Source organism: Babylonia areolata, chromosome 24, assembly GCF_041734735.1.
Source record: "Babylonia areolata isolate BAREFJ2019XMU chromosome 24, ASM4173473v1, whole genome shotgun sequence".
Lineage (NCBI taxonomy): Eukaryota > Metazoa > Mollusca > Gastropoda > Neogastropoda > Buccinidae > Babylonia > Babylonia areolata.
The window spans coordinates 34,646,621-34,656,620 of NC_134899.1; the positions used below are offsets into that span (position 1 = coordinate 34,646,621).

At 40.6% G+C, this 10,000-nt stretch overlaps 1 protein-coding gene across 4 annotated transcripts in view; it reads left to right on the plus strand.

The window, feature by feature from the left end:
* The first annotated feature begins 3,303 nt into the window (after positions 1 to 3,303).
* The window catches only part of LOC143299085 (uncharacterized), a 13,304-nt gene continuing 6,607 nt past the window's right edge, over positions 3,304 to 10,000 (plus strand). Inside the window, exons 1-3 of one of the 4 annotated variants that reach the window (XM_076612206.1) lie at positions 3,304 to 3,471; positions 8,414 to 8,756; positions 9,944 to 10,000. The exon at positions 9,944 to 10,000 is cut by the window's right edge and continues 5 nt beyond it. In XM_076612206.1, the coding sequence (XP_076468321.1) occupies positions 8,485 to 8,756; positions 9,944 to 10,000 (329 nt within the window). In that variant the 5' untranslated portion in view covers positions 3,304 to 3,471; positions 8,414 to 8,484. The other 3 variants (XM_076612204.1, XM_076612205.1, XM_076612203.1) reach the window with 3 other exon arrangements.

The following is a 10,000-nucleotide window of genomic DNA, read 5'->3' on the forward strand; positions in this document are numbered from 1 at the left end:
TTCCTCACTAAAATATGTTGAATAGTATTAAAAGCAGCGGACAGATCCATAAAAAGTACCCTAACAGATGTGCCAGATTTGTCCAAATGACGTGCGATTAGATCAATTAAAGAAATTGTTGCATCATCAACACCTCGACTAGCCCTGTACGCAAACTGTAATCGATAAGTGTCCACAGACAACTCTTTCCATACATTTGGCAATGACAGATGTGAGAGCCACTGGGCGGAAATCTTTCAATTGGACAGCACCAAAAAACTTTGGCAATGGAACAAATTAAAATAAATAAATAAATTGAATAGTTGTCATCTTCCATAAGCGGGGCATGAAATGATTATCTAAAAGAAATTGAAAAACACGGGTAAAAACTGGACCAAGCTGGTCTGCACAAACTTTCAACACGCAACCTGACAGGCCGTCTGGTCCGAGCGCTATTTGTGCACAGGTATGTATACATACGTGCGTGCGCTCGTTTGCTGTGTGAACTGGAGTGTAAATTTCGGTCTGAACACAAACACGAAACCCTTGCCTCTCACACAGGCACCCTACCACTCGGCCCCAACACCCTGACATGCATGCTGGGCACACTTACAAACATCAATCAAAAAGACGCCTGCCCCTCTCCTGAATTTTGTTTAAACCCATTGCGAACAACGTCATCATTGGCCAATGGCAACGCATTTGATTCTGATCCTGATCTTAACAACACCACCACCACCAACAACAAAATCTTGCATTGCCTATATTTTCTTTTCAATATCATCACAATAACATTTTCATACCACATACTTCATCAATACAGCGAAAATGGCAACTTACAATATGACGCATTTGGTAATTTTGGTAAGATGTATAGTATGGTGACAGCTTGGTAGTGTATTTCTAAATTCTTTGTACTCATTCCATTACAAAAACGAGGAATCTTACCTGTAGATCGCGACATTGTTCTACTCGACACCACTGAAATCAGTGTTAGGTGTTGCTGAAAATAACTTGGGAGTTATCCCTGTGTGTCCGACATGCGCACGCGAAGACAGTGTGCCGGGAAGAAGAAAAAAAGTGGGGGTGGGGGCTGGGGGGGAGGTGGGGGGGCTCCATTAAACACGATTTCTTGAGCGCAGCTCATGTTTCAAAAGATACGTGTCGTGCGGTTGTAAAACAGAAAATCTTATTCCGCAGTTTCATGACTGACACGTGATCGCAAAAACTGGTTGTTGAGTGTGTGTGTGTGTGTGTGTGTGTGTGTGCGTGTGTGGTGCGCGTGTGTGGGTGTGCACGGCATTGGTACACTGAGTGTGGCCGGAGATTAGAAAAGAGAGATAAACCACTTGCAGAAATTGCTGAAGCCAGGCAGCCTGCGCCGCGAGACGCATTCATTATTCATGAGCTGCCTTTGCCCCACCCAAACTAAAGGAAAGCGTCAGTCAAACGCAGTCTCCTGAGTGATTTTATAATTTGGATTACACCTTTTTTCCCTTTTCTGTTTGCTTCATCCCACGCAAATGTCAAACTCAATTTTGTTGTGAGTAACATTCCTAAATATTTATATGTATTGGTTACTTTTATTTCCCTATCACCACAGCACCATTTTTCACGAGTCGAAAGATGACCTCCATTGCGGAAAACTATAATATTGGTCTTATCGAGATTCACTGTTTGTTGTAGTCTGTCTGTTTCTTGCTTAAGGGCATTTAATTGATTTTGTAACCCTATGGGTGTGTCAGACAAGAGAACAACATCATCAGCAAATAGCATTAAGAGCAAATCTGTTGCGCCAGGTATCATTTGTATTCCATGTCTCCCCTTCTTTGATAACTCCACTGCCAATTCACCGATGAACAAGGAAAACAGCTGTGAGCTTAGCATACAACCTTGTTTAACCCCTCTTGGACACTGAAAAAAGTCTGAATAAATACCTTTGTCACGAACACATACAAGTACAGAATTGTAGATGCTTTTAACAGCCATGTAAAACTCCCGAGAGAGAGAGAGAGACAGAGACAGAGACTTAGAGAGAGAGATAGAGCACAATACAACGGTCTGCTCGGGCAACATGAAGAGTTCGTATATATATGAATTATATATATGATTATGTACATATAGATAGATTTAGATTTACATACTGATAGATCTATATGAAATTATGTATGTATGTATTCATGTATGTATGTATGTACTGCATGTATGTATAGACAGATGTTAGAAGAGAGACAGAGCTGAATATGTGTTTTATGTTTTGATATATATATATATATATTTTTGTTGTTGTTGAAGAAATGGTGATGTAAGCCAGAAAGTGTGAAGAAAAAGTAGCGTTACGAAAACGCAGTTCAATAATTTACAACTGTCTCTCTCATGTGCAACATTGCGCTGGGGTGGTGGTGGGGGGTGGGGGGGGGGGGGAGTTGGTGGTGGGGGGAGCTGCTTTATTTTCTTTTTATATTATCTACATTCAAGCAGATGCAAACGTGCTAAAAACCAAGCAAAAATGAATCGGTTTTCATTGTATACAGCGAATCTTACTACACGTGGGAAATTCCAGGCATAACTTAACTTTCGCTTTACTGCAGCTGAACCGTCAGAACCGACCAGTTTCCTTCAGGTGGGGAAGGAGAGGGTGATTTACCCCCACCCTTCCGCACTGCGTGTGTGCCCCAAAACGGCTTCAGCACTGTTATAGACAGTAAGAAGGGGCCTGCCGCGAGTGGTTTATCTCTCTTTTCTAATCTCCGGTGTGGCCCATTTTCTTTCGCGTTTCTATTTCAAACTTTTCCTTCTGTTCATCTTTCCATGCACTATGTTTCAACGTATGTACCGGGTTTTTTGGGTGTTTTTTTTTTTTTTTTTTTTTTGGTGTGTGTGTGTGTGTGTGTGTGTGTGTGTGTGTGTGTGTGTGTGTGTGTGTGTGTTGTTTTTGTTAAATTCTTGCGTTTATTTGTTTATTGGTTTATTTATTATTCTATGTATCTATTTCGTTATTTCATATATGTCATGATCTTGCATCTGATCATTATTCCACTGTAGTCTGTCAAAGCCTTCAAAAGCCCAAACACTCAGCGAAGTGTGTGTGTCCACTCGCTCTGTCAGCAAAACTGTTTACATGAAAAGTTCAAAGATAATGGTAGCCGGATTGCCGGATCCGGTACGCCCAACATGTTAGTTTCATATTCAAAACAATATCCTCGTAGTTACTTTCTACAAGCATGCGCATGTGTGTCAGTGAAACCGGACATGTGACTTGTCAGTATACATGATACATAATAGATCACAATGTCACCCACACTGATTGTACCTGGTTGACAGTTTGTAGCGGGATAACAGTCGCAACAGACCCAATCCTCCAGCTGGATCCTCGTCTACAATTAAAACTCAAATCAAACTATGTTGTTTACAGCCCAGCCGACCACTAAGGCCACATCAGGGCTGCTATAACAACAAACTGAAAAAACAACAACAAAAAAACAGTGCACGGTAAGCTACTGAGCGGAAACCCCAACACTTGATATGTGCATGCACAGCCTGTGACAAGGACTGACCCAGTGTGGGTTTCATGTGTGCCGCTTTCTTCTCGCCCTGTGTTGTCCTCAGGTGATTGCTGAACAGTGCTGTGAGTTTCTACGCTGTGTAAGAGCTTGCAACGGGGGACACACACACACACACACACACACTAATGTGCTCGTACGCGTTTGTTTGTCTTGGAAAAAGTCAATGCCAAGACACCACAATCCGCCCTGTTTAAACACACCTGTTGCAGGCATTTATTCGACACGGACAAACCCCACGTGAACACGACTACTCTTATCAGATGACTCATCCAGTTTCTCATTAATGGGGAAGCGACCAAAGTGACACACCCAAAATGCGAAAACGACATTGTCTGTTGGGACAGAAGACTGTGTGTCGTGTGGAATCCTGAACTTGTGTGGTTTGTCTGTTTCGTTTAGTTTGGAACATCTCCAAAGGAGCCTTCAAGCACTAGCTAAGTTGGAGTATACGTGTGACATTGATAACGCAGAGTCCTGTCTGTGTGCATGCTGGTGACAGTCAAGTCGACAGGCGCGTGGCCCCTGAGTCAAAAACGTTTCGTTGTGAATGGGGCTCACTGATGACGGACTAAATACTGTGACTGCAAAACGTTTCACAGAAAAAAAAAAAAAAAAAAGCTGCCTAGGAACAAGCCTGATATCCAGCCGGCCATAGAATTCTGGTTGGTGCTGTCAGATGAGTTTATCAAACCGTCGCTGATCCACACACACACGCGCGCGCGCGCACACACACACACACACACACACACACACACACACACACACACACACACACACCATAAGAGCCTATGTCATAAAGTTAATAGATTGAAGTATTAATTTCTTTATGCATCTGATTATATGGGATATGTATGTTACACATACACAGCTGAGTGGTTTTTTTTCATGTACCCAGTGATGTGTAGTGTTGAGATTTTAAAATTTCCATTTATTTATCTATTTTGTTGGTTTGCACCCATTGTTGTGCAGTATTAGTTTTTTCAAGTGCTGAGTGTCGTGGATTGTTAGTTTGTTATGTTTCAACAACAGCAGCAGCAGAAACAATAACAACAGACGACGACGATGACGACAACAGAAATATTTATATAGAAACAACTTAGAACACATTTCTGGTGTCATTATCCAAATTACCAGTATAGACCATTTATTCTTGATGTTCTCCTTTCGGAAATAAGAGCGCAGATTGTAAAAGGGAACAGAAAACGACAGATAGCAAACGTTAGAGAAAATAGGTGTTACGTATTAGAAATGAAAATGCATATTTTGTCAAAAGGTAACCTCTAAACGATTCTGATACAACATGACTATGAAACAAAAAAAGAACTAGACAACATCTGGAGAAAGAAGGTGAAATTTGCAAGGAGTGAAATGAATAGAATATTTCTGCTCTGTAAAAAAAAGATAGAAAGAAACAAAAGAAAGGTTGAGGTGTTTTCAGAAACGGACAATATGCTTAAGGAAATTATGTTTTCATGGTTTATTTTCTATAGAATGATGATGATGATGATGGTGATGATAATATAATGATGATAATGATAATGCTGATGATGCTAATGTTGATAATGATGATGATGATTCTTATTATTATTGTTATCATCATTATAATAATTATCATTATTATTATTATTATGTTTATATACTAACAAAAAACCCAAAAAAAACTTTCATGCATAACCATGTACAGACAGGCAACCAGACACTCAGACACTAATTATAACAGTCTACACATCACATTATACATATCATACATCACAATACCTAAATCATGCACATTATTATGTCATGATATCAAAATCCAATATCACGATGCCTCAAAACCATACCATAATACTTAAAGCTGCTCTCAATATCAAATTACATTTAAAAAAAATCTATATCACAATACTTAAAATCTACTCTTAAAGCCGGTCATAAAAAAATTTTAAAAAAAAAAAAAAAAATGCATCCCAGTACGCTAAAGTACGTTTTAAAGTACCAAATTTATATAGTCACCCCCGACCCCTCACCCTTCCCATAACACATTAACAAGTACAGAAAACGGAAATAAGCAATTATTCGTACGCATGAGTAGTGGAATTGAAATAGACGCATCTTTTCACTGTTTAAAAAAGCGAGAAACACTGGGGGACAGTGGTAGGCAGTTCCAGACAGTGGGGCTAAAGACGGAGATTCTTTGCCAAAGGTCTCAAATTAGAACCGAGGAACTGTCAGCAGAGATATGTCAAATGAGCGCAGCGACTTAGTAGGGTGGTATAGATGGAGAAGATCTGGAAGACACGTTGGCATATTGTTGTAAAAGAGACACTGAAAGCAGAAGAAAAGCAATTTTTATATTGAATTTTCACCTTCATGGGAAGCCACTGTTCTTGGCATTGGTGTTGCACTCTCTGACTTAGGTTTACGGAACATGAGTCAGGCTGTGTGATTCTTAATGCATTGACGTTTCTTATTTGGGAGGGAGACCAGCTTCGACAGCAGTCTACAGCAGTCTAATCTAAAATGTATTAAAGAAACAGCGAGTTTGTTAGCAGCGGCAGTGGAAAGGACCGAGCGAATTTTGCCTAACCTACATAACTGCAGTACAGTGTGGCACACATATCTAGTAACAAAAGGAGAATATCCACATATAATAGCAGCCTCTGTCAGAATTGAATTAGAAGAAAATTTTGATTATCATCTAAAAGTTTACACTGATGGCTCGGTCCTGGATGATAGCAGTGCAGGATCTGCTTTTGTCATTCCTGACCAAAAAACAGAAAAATAAAATCATTTTATTTAGGTAAGCGACATTCAATTTTTACAGCTGAATTGGTGACCACCCTTTTGGCTTTAAATCATCTTGTTGATATACCAATCATTGTAAGTAATATCCTATTTTGTGTTGATTCCCAATCTGTTTTAAAATGTTTGGCCCTTTTTGAGAATAATCAAGGAGAAGACACTTGTTTGAAATTAGGTATTTATTGCACTCCCTATTTGTGAAGGGTACAAATGTTGATTTTTGTTGAATACCATCCCACACTGATTCCTTTATAACGACCAAGCAGACAGGGCAGCAAGAAGGGGAGCAAAGAATCATATAGATAGTATAAAAGTATACTGCCCATTGTCATACAAGGAAATAAACAATATACTAGAAAGAGACTTTCATAGGTGCTTGAATTCAAGTCTAAAACCTCGTCAGTTGATTCTCTCAGACTTTGGTCCGATTCGCAGATCCATTCTGAGCTTAGCTCTCAGGCTATTATCAAATTCATTACGGACCAGGTATTGTTCGAATATCAAGTGCACATGCTTTAGTAACCTGATAATTAAGCATATAATGTTTGACTGTAGCTTGATGAAGCCTTATGTACATGAAAGTGTGTCTTCACAAGTGACTGAGAACGTTGATGTTTTTGACTTTTTGCACTCATTATCAGTTGTTTCGCTTGTCCGTTTAACGACTTCTCTTTTACGAAGTCCTTTAAGTAATTTCCTGTAATTGTATTTAGATTTTGTTTTTCAAATTTCACCCTCATTTCACCCTCATTTGCCAGGTTTCCCATAACCCTCCATTCATTCACATCTCCCACCCCTTCTAACCGATAATACTCAAATGTATTAATTAAATACTTTAACAAAATGTCTTCAATCACCGATGTGTGTGACGGGACATTAAACTAAATTCCTCCTCCATATCTAATATGTGCTTTCTCAGAGAGTGTCTCAACTATAGATGCCAAGATTTCTAACAGTTTGGGAGAGATGCATGTTGCAGCCAAAGTTGGACATAGGGGGTCTAGGTAAGGTGGTTAATCTTTCATTTAGTGCAAATGACAATTAGCTCGGTTTTATTTCCATTCGTCTTCAGCTTGTTATCACACATCCAATCAGGCACGTCCTCAATACAATCTTTCAAACTACACACAAGAGTTGGAAAATATGAGGGAACAGGAAATTTATGGTGCTGGGAATCATCAGCAAAAAAATAGTATAAGTGACCTGACTGACGAATGACAGTGCTGAGAGGATGTGTGCATAGTGAATAAAACTGAGCCCAAGACTTAACCCTGTGGAATTCCATACTTTAACACAGATGGAGTGGATACATGATCAAAAAGGACTGACTGGATGCAACAAGTTGAATATGATAATAACAAAACCATGTTTGTTCTAGGGCAGCCAAAAGTGGTTCGCAACCGTGTAATGACGATGTCGTGGTCGATGGCGTCGAAAGCTTCTGACAGATCAAGCAGTCAAAAAACAGACACAAGACCACTGTCACAGGCCTTAAAAATGTCATTATCTACACGCAACAAGCGGCTTTGATGCCATAACACTTACGGTAGGCTGACTGAAACGGTTCCAGAAGTTAGACTCCAAATGCTGTTGCAACTGTTTTAACACATGTTAAAACCTTTGACGAGAAAGGCAGATTAGAAACAGGATGATGATGCCATGTAATGGGGGGATTGGGGGCGTGGGGAGGGGGGGACAAACATGATAACTAAACTGGTAATAACCAAATAACCAGTTCACAAGATTTGAGTGGCATATCTTGAATAAAGAAAGTTTATATGTATGCAGCTATACATGTACGCATATATGTACATATGTTTACCTACGTGTGCGCGTAATCAGTTAAATATGTTTGAATGTGGGTGTATGCGTATGTTTTACAATTATGAATATGTGGACTATTTGTATTTATGTATGTGCAAATGAAATCCACACACGCGTGAAAGCCTGCTTTTATAAAGGCGCGCGCGCACGCACGCACGCACGCACGCACATACACAACACACACACACACACACACACACACACAAGAGCTTTCAGCTTTATTAAGAATAATTATTACAACCGATGATTCGTTCATTCTGCAGGTGTCCCAATTCAGTGTAGGCAAAACCACGACCAGCTAACCAACAAAATCCCAACCACTTGAACGAAGACCATGGAGTGCGATGAAGACGATACGAAGAGTGATACTCGGCGCTGCCTGTGTTGTACACTTTGCTGTTTGAAAACGACGCAGACACCTCCATCCCATGACAGACCATGTTCGACCAGAAGGCAGGCCCCCATCACCGCCGCACCCATGACAGAACGTGTACAGTCTGAAACTAGTTTGACGTCAGAGCAACATGCGAACGTCATTGACACATATTCAGAATCGTCCATCTCGGATGATTTATCTGTGACGCCGGAAGTACTAGGTAGTGCAAGGTATGATGAATGGTAACTTCTGTGGGGACCTTGCTTTTCTACACCTCATGTTATCGATAGGCAAGATGGTTTAACAGTTCTGTCATGATCAGGGAGGCAATGACCTATTTTAGTATCCTGAATGAAGGGACTTATATTGTTTTGTTTTGACTTTGCAAAGCAGGCATAATTATGATTATGAGAAACTTTTACATGTTGCCCGTAATCTTTCAAGTAAGAATTAGGCATAAAACGACGCAAAATGACCCATACTATGAACACGAACTGCCGAGCGCAATAGCCGAGTGGCTAAAGAGTTGGACTGTCAATCTGAGGGTCCCGAGTTCGAATCTCGGTAAAACCCCGAAAACGGAGTACGGTTGCATGGCAGGATAAAAACGGTCATACACGTAAAAGCCCACTCGTGTACATACGAGTGAACGTGGGAGTTGGAGCCCACGAACGAATAAGAAGAAGTAGAATCTCGTCTCGGTAACGGCGCCTGGCGGGTAAAGGGTGGAGATTTTCCCGTTCTCCCAGGTGAACATACGTGCAGACGTGCTTGTGTCTGAACCCTCTTCGTGTGTATACGCAAGCAAAAGATCAAATATGCACCTCAAAGATCCTGTAATCCATGTCAGCGTTCGGTGGGTTATGGAAACAAGATCATACCCAGCATGCACATCCCCGAAAACGGAGAATGGCTGCTTGCATGGCGGGGTAAAAACGGCCATATACGTAAAGCCCACTCGTGTACATACGAGTGAACGTGGGAGTTGCAGCCCACGAACGAAGAAGAAGAAGAAGAAGAAGAATGAACACGAGCTGACCCTTGGCGTATTAAGCCACAATATTTTTTTGTTTATCTTTGCATGGTATTTGGGGACAAAAATGGAAAGAGCTGCTCTCTGATTGGCATAAACTTATTGAATGCGTAACTGGAGACGGGTTTTTGGGCATAGCAATATGGTTGTACGTGCGATTGAATCTGTACGCAATATCCCTCAAAACAGGGTATAACAAAAGGAAATGGGTTAGAACATCTAGCAGGTCTAATGGTACTATCTTTTCATCTGTACACGGAAATTGTTGTAAAGGTTGGTCCCTGAATTTAAGATACTTTTCCCACCAGATGATATCCGAACGTCTTCTTTTCCTGCTGATTACTTCTCATCTAAATCGAGTTCTCGATCTGTCGCTTGATACAGGTCTGGACACAGAGTCGCTTTGCGTTTCAAAGCCGACGGTCAAGACTTCAGAGATCG